This window comes from Clinocottus analis, unplaced genomic scaffold (assembly GCF_023055335.1).
Source record: "Clinocottus analis isolate CAN_PGR_092001 unplaced genomic scaffold, fCliAna1.0.p SCAF_13, whole genome shotgun sequence".
Lineage (NCBI taxonomy): Eukaryota > Metazoa > Chordata > Actinopteri > Perciformes > Cottidae > Clinocottus > Clinocottus analis.
In genome coordinates this window covers 4,481,967-4,503,596 of record NW_027175854.1, presented here as the reverse complement: position 1 = coordinate 4,503,596, position 21,630 = coordinate 4,481,967, and the positions used below count along the sequence as shown (strand labels likewise).

Below are 21,630 nucleotides of genomic sequence, written 5' to 3'. Positions count from 1 at the left end.
AACTATAAACATACTTTACAAAAAGGCAAATGATAAGTTGAGTGAACATTAAATAGTGCATAATAATAAACAGTATGAGATCAGAGGTATGAGACACACATACAGTATCTATCTATCTATCTATCTATCTATCTATCTATCTATCTATCTATCTATGAGGGGGCAAAGCTTGAGAAGACAAAGTATAAAGATTAGAAATAAATATATATGAAAGTATTATTATATAGGGATATTGTGATGCATAATAATGTATTATTATTATACCTAAACAACCCACACATTTGATCATGAAACACGATCATGACACATGATCATGTTTCAGTGCTTTGTTTTCAAAAGTGGATGATTTACCTCCGTAAGCTGTTTAGCGTGTTATTTATGGACAATTTTCTCCTACTAATACTTGAGCACTGCAAAAAAAAAACTGCTTGTGTATTGTTTTGTTGACCCTGAGTAGTTCTGCAAACATCCCAATACATCCTTTATTATGCAGTCACAGCTGTGATGAATACACCATCTGTCCTTCGGTTCATTCACGTGACTTGTTCAAATTAGTAGACACTGTGGGAAGACTTTGTCAGTTCAAAAGCTGTCTCATAAAAGAGTAATCGGTTAAAACAGCCTGTTTTATATTCCACCGTAGTGTTTCGTTTGTGGAAGTTCACTGCTGGTCTTAGTGACTATCAGTTTAATGAAAATGTTCTCTTGTGGCTTAAATCAATACATTAATATCCTAAAACACAAAATTATTGTCATTATATTATACATCTAAACATTGTTCCAAATGTGACAGGGCTTACTTAATTCAGGCACAATCTCTTGGTACTGTACATTCTATAGATTTGAGGATTACAGTAAGACATCTGAAATCGGGGAAATGCCAAATGTGTTGAAATATTTTGGAAATGAAGACAGTTTGGAATATCCTGATGGGCGGAAGAGAAGTAGTCTATGATGCAAAGTGGCTTGGCAAGCATCTCCTATTTATGTAGTTTTTAATCCAACATAAAACAAAATACTTACTTTACATTCCTAAGGGAATTTATTGAATTAATGATAAGCTTTTGTTTTTTTGTCAACGAGAAAACAGCCGCCTTATATGCATATTATAGAGAAGTGTTTGCTATTAAAAAGATTATTTTTGGTTGAAGTATACGCATGGAGCGAAAACACTTTTCATACACTTATTTTTCAAATTTGGCTCTTAAGTATTGCTTTAAGCCTGTTTTATTAGTCACACTTTCAATTATAACACATTCAGCAGGTTTATTTGTCCTGTGATGAATTAATTCATTAATGACAAGTTGATACATATGTTGTTGTTATTCTTACTTAATGTCTTTAATAAGCTTTATATTGCTTCCGTTACAACCACAAACAATGGTGTAGTTTCCATCCCTGCTGACATCATAGTTTCACTAGATGGTGCCATCCCCCTTTTCATGCTGCCCCGTGTGAGAGCTGCACAAGGTGTGGGATCTCAGCGGATTATGAATCCATGAAAATTATGTTTTCTTACGTCAAATTTAAGGCTCACAGGAAAAATAATTTTGACACAAAACAAACAAAAAGCTATTGATAAAAAGGGACGTGGCGGTTGTTGAGAGGCTACTGTGTCTCTCTTTGGTATCTTTTCTCACATTTCACTCACTGGATTTGATACTTTAATATAATCTCATGTCTATTTTAATGTGTGTGCTTGTCTGAATAATCATATCTAGCTTTTACAGCAGTGTCCTGGCCAACAGAAGATAGCAGCAGCACATGAACAGGAACATTTGCGTAAAGCTTTCAATATTTTTCTTTTCATACTTTTTGGTCGTCCACTTCAAGACTGTTCTCTTTGAGGCCGAGAAACATGCATCAATTTGAGATCCTGTGCCAAAAATAAATAAATAACTGCTTCGTCCAGCTGTCCAAGATATTCTCATCATCTATTCAATCTGAGAAAAATGCTTCTCCCTGAAACTCAACACCCCGACATCGCTGTTTCTATACCCATCGCCCACTCCAACTGCACATGCACGCACATGCACGCGCACACACACACACACACACACACACACACACACACACACACACACACACACACACACACACACACACACACACACACAGAGTTAACCCCTTTAAAAAGGACGGTCTTCGACATGCGCGGCCCCCATTTCCTCCTTCAACGTCAACCTCTCAGACCGAAGAGGCGGTTTCATCGTTTGGTAATTAATATTCGGGAGAAGAAGAGAGCATCGGGAAACAATTATTCAATAATGTATGGATGTAAATGCACGCCGTGTCCACACAAAAACACATGCACGCACAAGTACATATATATCACAGTGATCGACTCTTCCTCTCTTCTAAGATCAGGTTACTTTCATGCATGTAACACAACTAGAGAGAACTAAATGAATGTGCTGGATGGAGGGTCAAATCTCACCTGATGTGTGTGTATATATATATATATATATATATATATATATCTATATATATATATATATATATATATATATATATATATATATATATATATATATAGATATATATATATATATATATATATATATATAATATATATATATATATAGAAAGATAGATAGATAGATAGATAGATAGCACTGTGCAGATGCAGTAAAAAGTAAGTGCATATACACATGCATTATTTATATATGTGCAAAAGTCGAGAAATTGGTCAATTTTCGATTTTTATGTTCAACATTGAAGTGGCTTTGTGGTTAGATCCCCATTGCAAATCAGTCACAGGTTTGATCAGCACAACAGCGTTATATCCAACCAAAACAGCCCAAAAAACACATAAACGATGCAAAATGTAAGTACAAAAACCATACTGGTTGTATTCTCTGTATCTGCTGAATGCTACGTGGCTTGAATCCAATTACATACAATGTGTTCTTCACTACAGAGCACGGTGGCGAGGAGGATGGGGCGTGAAGGGCTGGCGATGTGTTGATGGCCAAAAGGATGCCCCACTTGTTGTTGTCACTGGAGTCTAACGCACGACTCCAGTCTGCATCCATATAGTCTCCGATAGCTCTGAACAAGTCTGTCTGGTAATTGGGATCAGATGAGTGGCAGCGAAAGCGAGGCAACCTGGGTTCTCCAGGACCCGCGCTAACCTGGAAGCATTTATTTTATGGAAAAGATGTTTAGTTAAAGTGCTGCGCTGCAGCCTGCAGCCCAGCCCCTCTAATGACTCTCCAGCTCTCTCGCCTGGGCCTGGAGACAGAGCCCTGTGATGGATACGACTGGTGAAACAGGGACACACACACACACACACAGACACACACACACACACACACACATGCTACCATCCCCGTGCACTGTGATGGATATGACTGGTGAAAGCTCTGAACACTGCTTCCTGAGTCCTTCACTTCCTTCCTCCCAGGCCTCGGTCAGCCAAGCTGAGCCGGGTTTCACTAGACTCGGGCCGGATTGGATTGCAGATTAACTGGCTTCCTGTCCAATCCGTTGGCTGCGTTCATCTGCTTTCCTAACGGTCACTTGTATTTATGAGCAAGCGGTGACGCTATTGAGGATGAATGAGTCTCTTCAGGATGGATGAGATCCGAGAGGGGGTTGTGGATTTACTGAGCGACAATCTTGTTTTGAATGGTATTGTGGAAAGAATTTAAGAAGACTATTAGCAATGACTCAACAAGCGAATACAATAGAACTGTATGCTTATGTACGTGCACATGCACACTTCTCCTGACATGCAACAGCCTCCAGGTCTCGTTATTTGCGCAGTGTATCTTTCTCTTCTTCAGTACATGGCAGCTGAACTTTCTCGAAGCAGTTATTGCACTGCAAATATCTGTATATGACTAATCATTTGTTTTTTTTCAGCCCTGAAAGATGTATTTTCCAAAAAGCAAGTGAAAAACTCTGCCAGTGTGGGGAGGTATCCCAGTAGGAATGAAGCAAAAAGAATAATTTGTCTTGGTTCTAGTGCAGCCATCTGCCTAATTATGTCTTGTTTCAATAAACTCACTTGTATTTGTATTGGAGACAATTAAAACTAATGTGCCTGCAATAGCAGATATAAAAATACTTTCACTGTATGAAAATATGACTTTTGACCTAAATAAAAGAGAAAAAAACTCCAACCCTTAGATGAGATCTTTGCGAGGGTAAAAGCCGATTTTATTTCTTGCATCCCAATCAACTTCACCAAAACTTGATATCATTTTCTGAAAAACAATGTACAGATGACAGAAGACAATAATACAAATACAAAAAAAAACATTTCAGCGAAAAGGGCATGGCAGATTTTTACTTACTTATCTGCCATTTTTTTCTTTAAATAAGACTGGGATGATAACGTCAGTATTTAAGATCTTAGATGTCGAGATATTTTTCGAAATTGGGTCCATTGTCATTCCCGTCACTATCATCCCTGCAGGGCTCCGACACCACCCAGCCCAAACCTCTCATCCTCCTCCCTCCCTCCCTCTCTCCCGCTGGCAGCCCTTGATTACACTCGTCTCCTGGGGGAAGGTTTAAACTCCTCAGAGATAGTAATATCGAGGGCACTACTGGCTAGTCACTTCAGATCAGGACGGGGGGAGGAAATGGCGACGGACATAAAGCTAAATATATAATTCCTCCCATGCCGGTAATCACGATGTCCAGACGATTTGAATTGACAGTTTAACCACTTTAGACTGAGGAACGCTTTGTTCAGATTTGAGAAGCAGGAGGTGTGTGTGCTGGAGCGTCTGGTCGCTCCCTATGATGGTTGGGGAGCCTCCTCGTGGGTATAGAGGCTATCCAAAAGGGGCCCGTGTGGTCCTCTCTAAATGCTCGTTTGGGGGGGGGAAGAGCGTACGTTCCACCGAGTTAAAATGGCTCGCAGACCAGACAGGAGCAATTCTGTGAATGACTGACGTGGCAAGCGCTCCGGAAGGAAACACTCTCCGCGCCCGGTATTAGTTCACCTGATTATTAGGATATCCAACTTCCTCCTAAAATGGGCAGCCATTTCCCTGTTGGAGGCAGTCAGAGCACCCACCTGGATTAGGCTTAAACGTGGTCTGCGTCACACCAGGCCCAACAAGGCCTCACGCCACACAGCTCAACCAATTACATCTATAAATATTAATAGGCTAATCTGCACATATTATTTTCCTGTGAGCGCCTGTTACCACATCCCCGAAAGGGTCAGAGATACTCTTACGAACATCAAATCCATTAAAAATGTTTCTTCAATTTGCATATGCTGAGATTTTCGCTCCAGACGGGCTCTCTCGATGTCGTTCCCCCCCCCCCATCATCATCACATCGCAAGAGGAGTGCATTTTGTATTCACGCGCTGATTGGATCCTTGATGAGATCTTCAGGGTGGCTTCACTCACTCTTACACTCCAGAGGTGATGAGGAGAGAGAAAGAGGAGGGATGTGTGCGTGCGTGTGTGTGTGTGTGTTCTCCAATACGTTTTACGCTGAAGTGGTCGTCTCAGTTGCTGCCCGGCTCCACAGCCTCCTCAGCGGTTCAGCTGCTGCAGGAGCACCGCGGCTTGACGTTCAGAGTGTAATCACAGGCGGCACAAAGGGAAGACAGAACAGAGGGGAATCATATATACGTATAGATATGTATATACATGCATACACATTCTACTTCTTCTTTCATACGCAGAGTGGTCATATGATATGTCGGACTTTTTGTAAAACTAGTATTAGACCATGATATTGAGCTTCTCTCAAAAGACATGAATAATGCAATGCCGAAATCTGCATGAAAAGTAGAGAAATTGAGAAGTAGAAGAATGCTAAGAGATGCAGAATGAAGTAAGAGAGGGACTGAGAGAGAGCAACACTCAAAGGGTTTTCATTATTTTTTCCAATACGAGATCAAATTGTACTATTCCAGGACAGTATTTGATAGTTGTGCTTCCTGGAAAGAGGGATAAAAAGGATGGAAGTGAATTAAGTAAGAACTACGCAACACTCAACCATTTGATGATTTAAAGTGAGAACAAATCATTCAGGAATTCTTCCTCTTACAAATGAAAACCTGAATTCCTAAGAAGTAAGAAGTAAAACTGACTATATATATATATATATATATATATATATATATATATATATACACACACACACACACACACACACACATTACTGATACTGGACTCTTTATAAAGAGCTTGTTGTGAGTTGAAAACTATAACTGGTTATCTTTCCTTAGATGCACCAGAAACATATAGAAGGCTAACAAATCAAACATTTACTGAGCTAATTCAGACTTGTATATTTTCATGAGGAATCGCCAAAGGTTGCACCAGAACTTGCACAAAGACAAACCTCTATTGCTTTTGTAAATCACACAAAGCAACACATGGGAGCGCACGCGCACACACAAGTCAAAAAGGCGGTGCTAGTAGTAGTAAACATTTGAAGGAACAGGGTAATTCACTTGATAAATGTCAACCAAAATGAAGCTATCAGCTGAAAGCAATTTCCTTGTGCTTGCCTGTGTTCTGCGCCAGGGACTTGGGAGATTTTCACCCCTCCATCGATCATGAAGCCTCTGTTTTAGGCCAAGGTACACAATGCCCTCAAATTGCTGACATATGGACCCAGAATCACCACAAAAACCTGCCATTTCCACCCCACCCCTCCTCTGTCCCGACTCAGCCACTCCTCTGCTAAACTCTTGTTTATCCAACGACTCTGGTCTGTTTAGGCCATTAAAGCAAAGCCATTCAGGGAGACAGAGGGCCGAGGCAAATGGAATAAATCCACAATGTGTAGCGTCCACCAAACACCAAAAGATGACAAAAACACAACCAATGAATCTTTATCGTCACAAGTCCTCAATTCATTTTGTCTATTTAAAAGAGGTGGGAGAGTATTTTGACTAAGATTGAATTTGTAGTTTGCAATGTTGCAGAGCTGTAATCATCAAATGACTGGGTGGTTATAAGAGCAAGTGAGTGGGCAAACTTTTCAAATTAAACCTGTCTGCCATGTGGGTATGCCTGGGACCAGTAGCAGAGGAAACCCCCCTGAAAAAACATGATAAAGAGGAAGACATCAACCACATAAGAGTACAGTGAAGCCTGTGGCTGCTGTAAACAGCCGATAGATGAAAGCAGAGTCATGTGTGTTCCCCATTCATACATTTCTTGTTATTGATCCACGCTGAACAACTACTCGCGCTACAATTCTTGACCGGGGCTTTAAAAGTGCAGTTGTTGAAAGACAGAGAGGGCCAAGTGCACAACATTAAACGCCTCTTTCCCTAATGGACAATTGTGGTGCCAGCAGCCGGGACCTGGAGGTCTGTACACAGGAAAAGTCCATTATCACTCTGACTAATGGAGGAGGGGGCGACTTCAAACCAAAAGTGGAGAACAAGAAAAGAAAACAAGAGAGAAAAAGATGACGCACATGGTACAAAGCAGTGTTTCTTTAATGGAGTCCATCAATAATGTTACTTTCCCGACTTTATTGTGGAGCGAGTAACCATATTATCAATCCTAGACATGGGCCGAAATTAAAAGCTTTTTTTTTCACTCAAGTGCATTCTTTAACAGACTTTGAATCAATGTGAAACAAATGTTTGGCAACGCGCTAATCGTATCCTCCGTCTCTGGAACAAACCCTGTCTCCCGTTCTCCCTCGCTCTTGCCACCAAGACAAACCCGCAGCCAGTTTACACTCAGACGGGTGCGCTTGTTTTGTGTAAATAGACAGCCCTTGTGGCAAGGGGTTTGATTAGGAGGAGGCCTACAAATCCTATTAAAAGTCCATTCGTCCCTCGGTCGGTGTTTGTTTGAAGACAGGAAGAGTAACAAGGGAGGAGGTACATGACTGGCAGTCTGTCGTTGTTGTTTCCATGCCAATTTTTGTTTATGTGGTGATGGTTAAACACAGATATCACCCAGCAGCGAGGAGGAGATCTTTGCCAGGGTTGTGGGCCAGAACCAAAACCCAGTTTCTGCCAAAATGATGTACAACAGACCCGGGACTCATTTTGGACTATAAACACAATAAGGTTGAAATGCTGCTTCTGTTAAGTGTGCCCACCTGTACGTTCAGCAATAACCCAAATATCAAAAATCATCAGAGTCAGCCTAACAGCTCCTTGGTCTTGGTTGCAAGCTGTTTGTCAATGTCCACTGTAATGTTGTCCGCCATCTGCTGAATCTGTGAAGGTAAAACAAGATTTTGAATACACATTATGGGCTCACTTTTGACTTCCGTCTGTTTGGTAAAGGATGCCATTAGAGCTGCTATGTGACTGGACTGATGATGAATATCTCAAGTTGTAATTTTTCCCCATGAAAAAGCACCCTTGGACAGTTTGTGCTGCGGTAACAATTGTTTCAGAACTAAATGATCAGTTACCTTCTTGACTCTTTAAAGTGTTGTGCCTCATGTAGCACTCAACCCGAAAATAAACTTCCTTCCTTCCGTTTAATCTATCAATGTGTAGAAGCACTGCTTATCCCACCTGTTTTTCCACAAGTCGTAAGGTGTCCTCCGAGTGTCCTTCCTTGGTCTTTTTGACCTGTGTGACAGCGTTAGATCGCACTTTCCTCAGTGAATCTTTGGCCTTGTTGCAGAACTGTTTGGCCAGCTTGGTGAGGTTCTCCCTGTGCTCCCGTGTTATTCTGCGGGGAGTGGAGCAGATGGACCGAGAGCTTGTTAACACACAAATTAAACGTTTAGTAAAATGTTGTTGGAGAAAGTGCACGTCCTGATTGTAAGAGGAGCGGGAAATATGATAAACTATGCTAAACATAACAAAAATGACTTCAAACTACACACAAAGACCGAAAAGAGAGGGTTAGTCAGACTCTCTGGAAAACACACAACTGTGCACAGACAAAATAATCAAAAAAACAATGTGCCTTACTTGGAATGTTAAGTGCTTGTAGGCATGAAGGCTAATAATTTTAGTTCAAACTCATAAGCAACCAACTAACAACAATCAGCTGCTGAGGCCTCAGACTCGAGCTGAAGAATCCGTCATCCCAACAACTTTGTATTCACTTTGCAATTGTTAATCACTCAGAAAATCCTACTTCCCATTTCGATCTCGCTCTTTGTCCTTAATTGACTATTTTTTTCCTTGTTTTTGCCTCTGGGACTATTTGCAAACAATCCAAGTGCAGCGTCTATTTACCACAAACAATACGGCCTAATTACTGATTCCAGGGCCAATCAAGGAGCGCCTTCTCTTTGGAAATGCAAATGGAGGCTTGGAGCGTGCCGAGACTGATTGCAGGGGGAAAGCAGTCTGACTCTTGTGTCCCTCCTCTGCCAGACTAACACCTGCTGCTCAACGCGCGCACACACACACACATGCACACGCATGCACATAAACACAGGCCGGCATTTATGCAAGTATACTTACATGCACATGTGTGTATATGTAAAGAGCATACTGTATATACACATAGCGTGGTTTAGTGAGTGAGGGATGGATAGTTTTTTGTGAGTTTGTTTGACTTGGCAGAGAGAAAAAGAGAGAGTGAGTGAGAGAGGTCTAGTCTGAATACAGAGAGGGAGTGACTCGTCCCTCACATCAACACACTGGGGGTCTCCATACATCCACTAACGAAAGTCTATAAAAAAAAAACTCTCTCAGTTAAAGAGATTTATTAATGGGGGACATTCAAATCCCTGGAAGAGACTTAATGTAAGGTTTATGATCATGTACAGTATGTATTGATCCATACAGTATTATTAGTATCTATTTATTGGTTACTTATATAGTCTATAAAACCAAAAACATGTCAAATGCCTGTCACATTAACAGCACCTAAAATAAAAGACTTTACAGGGGCTTGTATTTAGTCATGTAACAATAAAAAAAACACAACTTCAATTAGCATCTGGTCAATGGAGGAACGTACTGTTCAGATCACCTAATTGTTTACGCGCTCATACTTAAGATACGTGTCGATGTACATTAATAGAGGGAGTGGAAGAACAGAGCAATAACAACAGAAGAGTAAAAGCTGTAGAGAAAAGATTAAAAAGCAGGAAAGTGTTTCTGTTCCTGCCCTTGGGGCTGTGTGTGTGTGTGTCTGTGTGTGTGTGCGTGCGTGTGCGTGTGTGTGTGAGACTCACTTGGGAACGGGCACCTTGATGATCGTCCCGTCCACCTCAGGGTTAAGGTTCATGCTACTCTCTCTTAGGGCACGGGTGGCAGCCGCTGTAGCCTGCGGCACAAACACACACACAAACACACACACACACACACACACACACACACACATATGACTGTGTGCTTGCGTCGAACACTGGTGTGTATCGAAAAGCAGCGCTGCAACTGCAGGTAGTGGCCCAGATCCAGCTGGCAATAATTAAGGTGTTGTGTTTGTAGTGTGTCTGGGTGGTGTGTGTTCGTGTGTGTGTGTGTGTGTGTGTGTGTGTGTCAGGGGAAGCCCTTGCAGTGTGGAAGTGCCTTAGGCCACTGTCAGCGCTCGGCCCTCTGGGACAGGACTGAGCGGTTGCAGGGCAGGGCGTTGACCCATGGTGATCTCACAGGAGAGTCTGCTTGTGCATTGTGTATGATACATGGATACACACATGTGCTTTTGAGTTTGTATGTATTCCTTTTAAAACCTTTATTTGAACAAATTGAACAGCAGCTAATTGCTTGTTTATGAAGATGGGACCTGGTAATTATCTTGAGGTGAGCACATGCATGTTCACTTTAACTAAAGAGAACTGTATTGTGGTCGGACTTCGCATGTGGCCAGCTCATTACCTTATGTGGGTTTGGAAAAGAGGTTTCCACCAATATGGTGGAAGTCAGACACGCAGGTTACACACGTTGGAAGACATTGATGCGTTATGGCTTTTACGCAGCCACCATGATTGTGACACTTTCACATGGTTGAGGGGCAATTTTTCACAACAACTTTCTGTCCATTCTGTTCATTTTTGTGTATTGAAAAACAATGAAGGCCATTTGCTACAGTTGGAGGAACAACACATTCAGCAATGCCAGCTGTAGCGTTATTAGTACATAAGTCGGCTACGTTATTGCCTTTTTCACAGAAGACATTTTGAAATGTCACAGGAGGAAAAGCGCATGTGTAAAAAATCAAATTAAGATGGCTGAATTCCATTTAGATGCTTCAGTTTCAGGTATTATCGACCTGGTATTGTTCATGCTGGCTTGTTGGGACATTTAAATACAACAGAGACAAAAAGTGTCTTTGTTATGTACACCATAAATCACTGTCTGCAAACACAGTACATACATTGGCATCCCTTAACATCTGGCAACGGAAGAAAACCCTTGGTGTAAATGCAAACTAGCCATTTTCTTAATAGATTAGAGACACATTTGTACACATTAAGAGCAAAAGTAAAAATGAATGTTTCTGATCTGCACTGGGAAACTACGTCACAAATAGAAATACATAGAAAGGACAGTTGTTTACTTAGAACAAACTATTATTTGAAAAGAAAACATCTGCAAAAAATGTCCTTTTCAATTTGTTTTCTAAAATGGTTTATTGGAAAAAAAAAAAAGAAATGCAACTAATATTTCCCAAACACTATCTGTTTTCTATTTAAAAAGAAGAAAGTGTTTTGTGATGGAAACAAGTAATCCAGACTGAAGAGGCGCTAAAATAATATCTCAATACAAAACAGAGATTCTGAGAAGAATTATGTCTATAGTCACACAATACTTTGACATTATACGACATATGTGAAACATAAAAGCGTGAAACGGTGCATACAGATAAGGAGGAAGCCAAATCCTTGGAATCAGTGAAAACAAAGTCACAATCCTCAAACTAATTCTGCAACCGCATTATAATTCCCTCAGCTGAGCTTTACAAAGTGTGCAAATGTGTAATGTGAGGAAAAAGAGGATATAGGTTTCCTTTTTTTCCACTCTACTTTCTTGACAGCTCCGTCTGGCTTTATCCGCTGGGGAAAAGAAATGGCAGTGAGATTAAAGGAATTTATTTGTGCGTATTAAATTAATTCATGAGGTTTCTTTTCGTTTCCTTTGTCAAAGTCATACGGAGCACAGGCCTCTGGTTGCTCTCTTCGAGTGTGGGGTGATAGATTCAGCCGGTACCTATGTTTGATTGTTCTCAGCATCAAATTCATCACCGCTTCCTCTCTCCCGACGACCACGCCGGTGGTTACGGAAAACCGAGGGGAATTTCTCTGAAAAGGCCGGTTCTGGTTAATATGTTGGAGAGGAAGAGAAATTACACAGAAATTGAACATCAAACGCTTGACGGCTCGGTTCAAAGCAAAGAGGCGGGCGGAGAGGAATGTGTGCCAGAGTCCGCGTGTGTGCGCATGTTTGAACATGAAGTCCTGAGGAAAACACTTTAGTGGTGGGATGCTTAAACGTGCACATACACACTCGTCCAAATTGCCCCCTGATCTAAGAATGCTGGTAGTTGTTGTTAGTTCCACTGTGCCTTCCCAGGCTGCTCTTAATGAATGGATGGAAAACAATGGTGGGGCCTCTGGAGGGCCTGGTAATGGATCGGCATCATTATAAGCCTATTAGCTCTGGGTACTGAGGACTCACCTCTGTGTGGGACATGGGTACCGTTGGCCACGTCAGGGTAGTGTGTGTGTGTGTGTGTGTGGATGAATGTGTTTGCCGGTGTGTGTGTGTGTGTGTGTGTGGTCTGTGGTTGGAAAGAGGCTGACTGAAAGACCATTCACTTTGAATTTACAGATTCAAGATACTGATGCATACTTAGACGTGCATGTCGTCTTGTGATATCACAAACAAAAGAGAACAAAAAGATGTGAAGCCACACAAAGTGAGCGGCAGGAAAATGAAAGGCGGCGGAAAATGGTGTGTTGTAGCAGACAGGTCAGGTGGTTCTCCCAAATAACAAACATGTGAATGTCATTTATATTAAAGAAAATGGGCAAAAACAGACCACCAAATGATATTCCAATGCCTGGTTTAGACTTCTTCTTTAGACTTCTTTAAAAATCACTTTAATTGAACCTAAGCTGTTAATTTATTTGTGTTGCCCTTCACTTGTTTCATTGTGTTGAGCGAATATTTGTAGGCATGCAGGCAGTGGGGCAGAAGGGGGTGGCAATGTCGTTCGGTAAGTTGGTATAAACTAAGGTCATGAACATGGTACGAGCAACATACCTGCTTTACGTCAGCATTGTCATTGTGTACTGTATGCATTTGTTTTTATTGGTGTAATCAGGTTTTCATGCTGTACTATTGGCAGGTCTCCGAGTGGTACTTGTACCTTTACATTCAAACATTACTTGTAAGATGGTATCATTCACAATTCCTATTGATCAGAACTTGAATGCTTATTGTGTGGAATCCATCACTTCAACTTTGCATTTTAATTCAATTATTTTGCATACTAGTCTCTTGTTTTTATTTAAACACAATATATAATTGAACTTTGCTTAAAAGTAGCATCTCTTAAGAGCAGATATGAAATTACTTTTTCTTTTTTAAACAAACACCATATAGCTGTATTTCAGCTTAATGGCTAATACAACCTAAACTAACTAAATCCCCAGTGATGACTGTCTGTATGAATATGATTGCCTAATGTTGATCATCAAGACCATGAGAAAGTCGGGCCATTGAGAACGTGAGTTGCCCCTGTGGACAATATGTATTTCTGGAGCTCTAATTAGCACCATGTTGTATCATCCAAGAAGGAAAAGAGGGAAAGAAAGCAGAGCCAAAAAAAAAGAGAAGAAAAATAATCCATTCCTTCCTAACCTGCGGGTAAAATGAGGCAACTTCCTACTCTGTGACAAGTCGTATGCAGACATAGCCACATTTCAGTGCACACACACACACACAGACACACACAGAGAGAGTTCAGGTTCATGTTGATATCTTTCACCCCAGAACAAAGGGCTCCCCGAGTGATCAATCAATTAGCATCTGAGACACCGTTGGAGGGAAAGAGGAAGGTCAGGTTTCATTTATAGAGAGATGTGGGGTTAAGAGTTCTGGCTCACTTTTCCTTCTGTGAGGACCGTCTATCCGTCTGTGCTTGGCATTATTTTTACAAAGCTTTTAGTTACTGTGTGCTTGTCGGCGTGCGACACACAGATACAGGTCGGAGGACTCTGTACATGTGTTGTGTTTGTGTGTTGTGCCCTTGTGTTTGTTTGCGTGGTTGTCTTACCTCTGGGAAGCTGCTCATGTTGACCATAATGAGCTGAGGGGATTTCATGGAGACCTGTCCCAGCTGGTTGAGAGGGAACTTTCCATCTTTTGTCGTCACCACAATGTGATCCAGAGCTCCTAAACAAGTGCAGATAAATGCCATTCTTTATTTACTTTGAAAAATCAAGGCGTCATTGTAACCTTGCAATACAGTCACACTGATTTTGTGCGTCTACACACCTGCAAGCAAATCTAATTTTAAAAGGCTATATTTTATGTATATTGACTGTATTTTTCCTAAATTCAGCTTTTGCTTTATATATAAACATATATACATACATGTACATTTATTTCTACTATTCATTTTGATAATAAAGTGTACTGTTTTTATGCAAAATATATATTTGTCCTCAAAGACACACAATGGCTGCTTATGTCATGTGTTTATGGAAGACAAATGAATATTAACCAATATATTGTTATCAGATTAGTTTTATTTTCAGAGGTCAATATGAGGTATCGGCCCCAAACGATCCAGTATCAGTGAGGCTGCGGTGAATAAAATAGCTTTCTGTGCAGCAGAAGCCACAAACAGCATGAGTAAAAAAAAACACTGCAATAGTGTTAAGAGTTTCCATGATCTACTGTCTCTCCTCACCGTCACCACTGAGGAACAAAGGTAAGTTTGCCAACATTAACCAACTTCTGTTCGTTTCATTCCTCATTTTCTCTCTTTACTCCTTCATCTGGCTAACCTCAGACGCAGTTGTTTCCTCCTTCTCCACCTCTGTCTTACATCACTCGCTCCCTGCTTACCCATTGCAGGCTGTGTTGGTAGTGTGTGTGTGTGTGTCTGTGTGTGTGTGTGTGGAAAAGGGGGGTTGAAGTGGAGGTGGTATTATAAATAAAAGTGTTTATAGTACTGATAATATAACACATGTGGTATAAAAAACCTCCAAAGTAAATCAAAGTGAAATATGCTTTTATTTGTACACTAAACATTGTTTGTCTGCCCTCTTTAACAGGCCTGGTTCAAACTTAATATACTGGGAATGTAGTTAAATAAAATATTTGAATTCTTCAGAGATGAACGCTCAAAATCAACAATAATATTCTGTGCATTTGTTTGGTCTGCAGGATGGTTTGAATGACATTGTAACAAGCTGTAAACACCCAACACTGCTATATCATCACCTTCTAAACTGATTGACACTAGCTGCTGATTTTCACAGCAAGCAGTTATGGAGCAACATTTCCACTCATACCAAACTTCGAAGGGAAATATCTGTCTCTTTGGTCATTATTTGTGTCTGAAAAAGAAAAAATAACACCAAGAGAAGAGTGTGGAGTGAATCAAAACTAACATTGGTGGTCGTGATGCGCTGAAAGATGCTGAAACGGGAGAGGAGCCGCAGCGCCGGGTGACCTCCAAGGTTATGTTTTTGTGTCATGACCTGGATCACCAAAACAATTATTGTCCCATATTTTGTGAAACTTGGAGGAAGCTTGTAGTATGAGAATGAGGTCTGTGCTCAGAATCAGAATCAGCTTTAATAGCCATGTGTGTCACATACATGGAATTTGACTGCGGCTTCACTTAGCTCTTCGTACTTATACACAATATACAATAAACAAGATTAATATAAAAAAGGCACTTTGGGTTTGTTACTATGAGTGACTTCTTTATTGCACGAGTAGTCATTTATTCAATTGTTAGGAGAACAATATTGATTATAGCAGATTGAAAATGTGTGTGTTTACCAAAATGCTCGGCTATTCCTTTGGGTACTAAAATATCTTATCTTCAACTTGGACAATCTGTTGGTACCTGAAGCTATATTAAAGTAGTTTTAGATATTTGGGTCCCAGAATTGTTGTCATGGCTCAATGTCTGAGTCCACCCTGTATTGACAAAGTTTCCATAGAAACAGAGCTTGTTTTTGGGCCTTCTTTACCCATCTGTAACCAACCACAATATGGCGGTCACAGGATTGATCCCTTCTCTCTGCAACTAACTCTGACTTTCTGCTACACGCAAACAAACACATGCACACATACAGTAGGGTTACATGGTTACACACACCGGCACATACAGTCATATCTACACACACGTGCACGCGGACACGCACGCATAATGAGAGCCAGATGAGCGGTTCATGGAACAAACACACACTCGCTTGAGACACATACACACATTTGGACAACTGGCGTCATTCCATTCCACCATCTCATCTCTCCTGTCAGCCTTTAAGTCCTGCTGCCTGCATGGATTACTGCGCAGCTGGACAGAAGAGAGGAGGACGGATGGAGCGGAGAGGACAGCAATGAGTGGATGCAGAGATTGAGCAAGAGTGACAGGACGGAGGGATGGAGACAGAAATGACAGAAGAAACAGGAGGACTGAAAAGATGGAGGGCGTGTAGGAGGGAACTCTTGCCATGTGAACAAATGTTTCCCCCGTAGGTCAAGAACAAATTTACACTCAAAAGTAGGAGTCAGATTGAAAATATCCTTTGCGCCGGGGCCAAAAAATAAAGCTGTAACTTAAAAAGTTAGTAATGGAGAGATGTAAAGGGAGGGGTCGAATACAGAAAATGACTCATAGACATTTCTGAATGAAAGAGTGGAGAGAGAATGATGGGATGATGAAGAATGCACAGATAAATGAATAAAGGACAATGAAACAATTTGAGGATATCTACACACATTAGGATTGTAGATAAAAATCAAGGTTGTGTTTACATCTTCCTTGTTTAACGCTCCTGCATGTTGCGTAAACTTAAAAAGACTGCACATACTGCAGATCAAATGGCAGAGAAAAAACACTTTCATCTGAGGAGGAAAAGCTCAGACACTTGAAATCTGAAGTCTCATTCTTGCGGCTGCCTCCTCCCTCGGGAGCTTCCATTATACACCCCACCTCCGACTACACCGAACCCAGAGGCAAAAGGGTCATGACCTGGATGTAGTTGGGGAAACAGAGGTCAAACTGGGGTCAAGGTAAGGTCACACTGGGGCTCGCTCTCAGCCTCTAGGCGCTTTGTCAGGTAGAAGTTGAAAAAAACCCAATAAAACTGCACACAAAAAGATCTTTCAACACACAACTAATGTGATTATCAAATTCAAAGTAGAAATTGTATCAAATAAGTTGAGCCTCATGTGTAACATCTGCGTGTTTAGAGGTGAGGATGTCCGTGATGTCATGGATGTTATGACAGTCCATCCAGATGGAGAATTATACACCGGTAACTCAGGGCTCGGACCGACGAAGGAACAAACTTGTGTAGTAAATAAGAGAAGCTGTGTTTGTAGATGCTACTAAAAAAAATTCTTTGGAAAAACTGGATTGGTTTGGCTCTTTGTAAACATTTCATCAGTCTGATTAGACTGCAGACATCCATTAGATCACAGACATACCTTTGCAGATTGAATCTACTGATGGACAATATATTCAAATTCTAGTTTTTCCAAGCCATATGCATGGTATTCATATTACTGCATTTATTCTATTGTTCAAACATGTTTTCTTAACAACATATTAAATTAAATACCAAGCTGAGCAACTAAATGAACGCTTACATTTGTTACAACACTGTCATTACTCTTATTATACTGCCATTTATATTCTCTGCTTTGTGTTACATCCAATGAATACCTGGCACTACTACCCTGCTCTTTATGTGAGCTTTTTGTTTTGTTTTGTTTGTTTTTCTTCTGGAAAGAAAGTGATGTAAGGAGGCACGACAGACAAAAAGAGAGAGAGTTCAAGAAAGACTGAGGGATAAGCTGAATACCTGGCGAGCTTCTGATGCTGAGGTTGCGTGTGAAGTCCTCTTTGAGTGCATCGAGAACAGCCGTCATGTCCCCCTTCACTTCATCCAGACTGATGATGTCTTCCACCAGAGCCGCATTAATATTCACCTTAGCTGACTGGCCCTTTGCCTTGGCTTGGAAGATGAATAGAGGGAAAGAGGCAAATCACTGAGGGAAACATGAAGACTCATGTCTAAGATGGATAATATCTAATCATGTAACCCACATTCATGCCAACGAAGGTTGCACACATGTGAACTCCAGTCTCTGCAAACCCTCCACTGACCTTTTGCCTTCTTGGTGGCGTAGAGCCTCTTGCATGCAGCGGGGTAGAAGGTGGAGTTGGGGTATAGTAGTGGTTCGCTGACCCTGGAGGTGGCCACGAGGGGAGACCTGACCTGCCGCAACAAGGACTGACACAGCAGAGGCCGCAGCAGCAGGTGATTCATAGCCATAACTGAAACAGAAAGGATGGGGGAAACTTTTTTTTTTCTAAAGAGTAAATTCAAGAATAATATGTTAGAGGAATTATACAAAAATATTACGTATTGAGTTTGAAATAACATACTTTAATTAAATTTGAATTATACATTGTACACAAATTAGTTGAAGGCATCATTGGTATATTGATCAAAATGAAGTAATAGCTCATATCAGCCAGTAGGAGGTAGGCCGACATCTAGAACTGACATTAAAGCTCCATCATCTTTTTTTCTCCTGACATCTATGTGAGGTTAATTTGTGAGGAAAAAAAATTAATAAGAAGAGCAAGCAATGAAGTCAAACCTGTGAATGATCTATGTTTTGTTGCAAAGTCAGCTATAAATCTTTGCAAAGTACAGTATAAGACATTCTACCTGTTATTTGACTGTGTAAATTACCAGTATATTCAAATAACATTAAAGTAACTAAAGAAACTGACTGACAGCTAATCATCATAATCATCACCGTTTATAAATCTTAAAGATATTACCAAACATTTCACATAAAAGTGAGTGATTATGACTCTGTTATCTTGGACCAAGTGTTGCAACTAACCTTTTTTCTATTATTTATGAATCTGCCAATAGATCGTATTCATAATGGATTAACACAGATGTAAATAATACCATTAATAATGAAAGCTCTGGTTCAGGCCCTGGTCACAGCAGCCATTTTCAGGTGTAATGGATACAATGAATGATTGTCTCATTCTATTCTGTATCACAGTCATTCCAGTGGGCATATAAGCATAAAGCCCCGGCCAACCTAAATGGATCAGGGCAATAATTAGTGTTATTAATTATACCTTCGTGAGCCCTGCAATCACACATGAAAACGGCTGGAGTTAAAAGGGCCTATTGTGCTTGCTGCTTCACTGATCGGACTTACTTCTGCTTGATGGAATTGAGCCATCGTTAGTGTAATTTGTTTCACCTGCGCTTGACAAGTCAAAACCACTGCTGTTGAAGAACGTTCTGCACTCAACTGTACAGGTTACATTACATGCAATTACACTTCAGTCACAGACATGCTTGCTGTCTTTCTCTTACACACACAACAAAACTAAGACCGACGCAAAATCTACTCTCGGCCCACGCACAGTTGTTTAGACATTCCTGAGGGGAAACCTCCCGTTCAGAAATGTCCCAATATGAAACCAACCACTCCTTTTCTATGGAACAACCACCTCCCACCTTGCAAACTGGCTCTGGACTGAACTGTGTCAGTGACCCTCGGAGTACACAAGCACAGACAAACTCTTGAGTTATCTAAGCCCACAGACACAAACGCACACTAAAGCCAGTCTTTCACAGTCAGTGGCTGTGAAGAGCTCGCAGTGCACTACAGCTTGACTGACATCCTCTATTGTCTGGTGTGTATTTATAGCTGGAAGCTGTGAGGAGAAAAAAAACAACTTCTCCATTAAAGACAATTTGGATATGTGAGTAGAACGTTCCCAAATGCATTATATTACAGAGATAATGTTTCTGCAAAATTATAAAAAGTAGGAACTATTTAAACTTGTGAGAAAAATGTAAAAAAGTCAAACGAAATATGCACACAACTGAAGTTAAAACGCTCTAAAATATTTTATACAATGTGTTTGTTCTACATTGGACATACATTTAATTTGCATAATAAAGCATCACTGCAAGTTACATGTCCAAACACCACCTTGCCAAAGCCACCACCCACCATGTTTGATTTTTCATTTTTTTCACTTATTCTTCTAACTATAATAGGGTAATTGTATCTCTCTATGTGGTTCTCTGAATGCAGTTTCAAAGATATATCCACACTACCTGAAATATAATATACTATATCACTTGATTGTATTAATAGTTATATTGATATAAACTAATTTTCGCCATGCCGACACATTTAGAAATATGATTTACAAAGATGTCAGAATCAGCCTTAACCCATTATCCAATGTGTCTTTTTTTGTTTATTTGTAGATATTAAAACTTCTCCTCCATTAACGTAGAACCCAAATATCCCAGACACAATACTGACTCCAGTGTCCGCAATGGTTGCAATGGCCATGCCACAAATCCATGGTGTTAATCCAACATCGCCTCCCAAAATCCAAACATATGTCCCAATGGCAATATTTAGGCTAGATTGTGGACCACCACCTACAATACAAACCCAGACCAGGCATCCGTTGCTGGCAGGTTTCCTGACAAGCTGATGTGATATGGCGCACAGTGGCAGAACAGATAAGCTCTGATGTGGGATGGTGACGGATCACTTTAGAGTGGAAGTCGAGCAGAAAAAGTGACTCACAGGTGTTCAGTGGGATACTGTAGCCTCATATCCTGTAGATTTCACACACACACACACACACACACACACACACACACACACACACACACACACACACACACACACACACCTCCTTCTTCCAGTGGCTGAAGACAGCTGCTGAGCCCGCATGATCTCTCCTCTGTACACTTTACAGTTTGCGCAGAAAAATAATACACCAGACTATCGGGTGATGTTCCGCCTGGCTCTGCATCCTGCATCCTCAGACTAGGGCTTTAAGTAACAAGTATGTTATGCATCAATTATTCCTACATTGTGTTATGTTTAATTGATTAACATAAGTCAATAAAGAGTGCCGGAAAATGCTAATATATATAAAAGAATGGCATCAACTTTTACCATCACGCAGGCTTTTGAGTGGAAACAGATAGCAATGCATGGGTCCTTTAAGTCTTTCAGTTCATGCAAGTGGCATCACCAAGTTGGGTTTCAGTGCGTTTTTTGTGTGTAATTGGTACTCGAGTACAGCAGACAACACGAGGGGTCAGATACGATAAACTTACTGCGTGCGTATCTATGTAACTGACTGGTCCGAGCAGTGTGTGGAGCACGAGTCAAGCGGTGTGAAGGTCGATGTGATGGGGTGTGCATGCAGCACTTCATCGACGTATTATGTACAAACCATGAGCTAATACCAAACATAAAACGCAACCACGTAGTTGCTAAACACTACCATTAATATCAGCAAAGACCCGGTAAAAAAAAAAACTTGAACTGAAAATGAGCCGAACAATACACTTACTTACTTTACAGCATTTACAGGAGCATATGCTAGCTAGGGGAAAGCCACATTTGACATCTATAACGTCATCATCAAGCGCTGACACTACGTAACGTCCAGTTGTGTGTTCGAAACTTTGTACGGGGCGTACCGAATG

The 21,630-nt window shown here is 40.8% G+C and overlaps 1 protein-coding gene across 4 annotated transcripts; it reads right to left on the bottom strand.

The window, feature by feature from the left end:
- Positions 1-4,104: 4,104 nt before the first annotated feature.
- On the bottom strand, positions 4,105-21,617 carry mrrf (mitochondrial ribosome recycling factor). Of its 4 annotated transcripts, XM_068574766.1 has the most exons (8): positions 21,256-21,466; positions 18,228-18,398; positions 17,923-18,075; positions 14,148-14,266; positions 10,102-10,193; positions 8,477-8,636; positions 8,050-8,169; positions 4,105-5,536 (listed from the first exon to the last, which is right to left on the bottom strand). In XM_068574766.1, exons 1-7 carry the CDS (start codon positions 21,392-21,394, stop codon positions 8,092-8,094), a joined length of 912 nt encoding a protein of 303 aa, XP_068430867.1. In that variant the 5' UTR covers positions 21,395-21,466; the 3' UTR covers positions 4,105-5,536; positions 8,050-8,091. The 4 variants fall into 4 exon arrangements, with proteins under 4 accessions (XP_068430867.1, XP_068430868.1, XP_068430869.1 ...); XM_068574767.1 differs by lacking the exons at positions 4,105-5,536; positions 21,256-21,466 and adding an exon at positions 21,499-21,617 and having other exon boundaries at positions 7,415-8,169; XM_068574768.1 differs by lacking the exons at positions 4,105-5,536; positions 21,256-21,466 and adding an exon at positions 21,495-21,552 and having other exon boundaries at positions 7,415-8,169.
- Positions 21,618-21,630: the final 13 nt, after the last annotated feature.

What these genes read in the sequence shown, in the direction of transcription:
- mrrf (XM_068574766.1), bottom strand. Translation starts at nt 21,394, where the DNA reads ATGTTTGGTATTAGCTCATGGTTTGTACATAATACGTCGATGAAGTGC. An exon ending in CGCCACCAAGAAGGCAAAAG is followed by an intron (nt 18,076 to 18,227) that starts GTCAGTGGAGGG and finishes TCATCTTCCAAG; the next exon opens with CCAAGGCAAAGGGCCAGTCA. An exon ending in TACGACTTGTGGAAAAACAG is followed by an intron (nt 8,170 to 8,476) that starts GTGGGATAAGCA and finishes TTACCTTCACAG; the next exon opens with ATTCAGCAGATGGCGGACAA.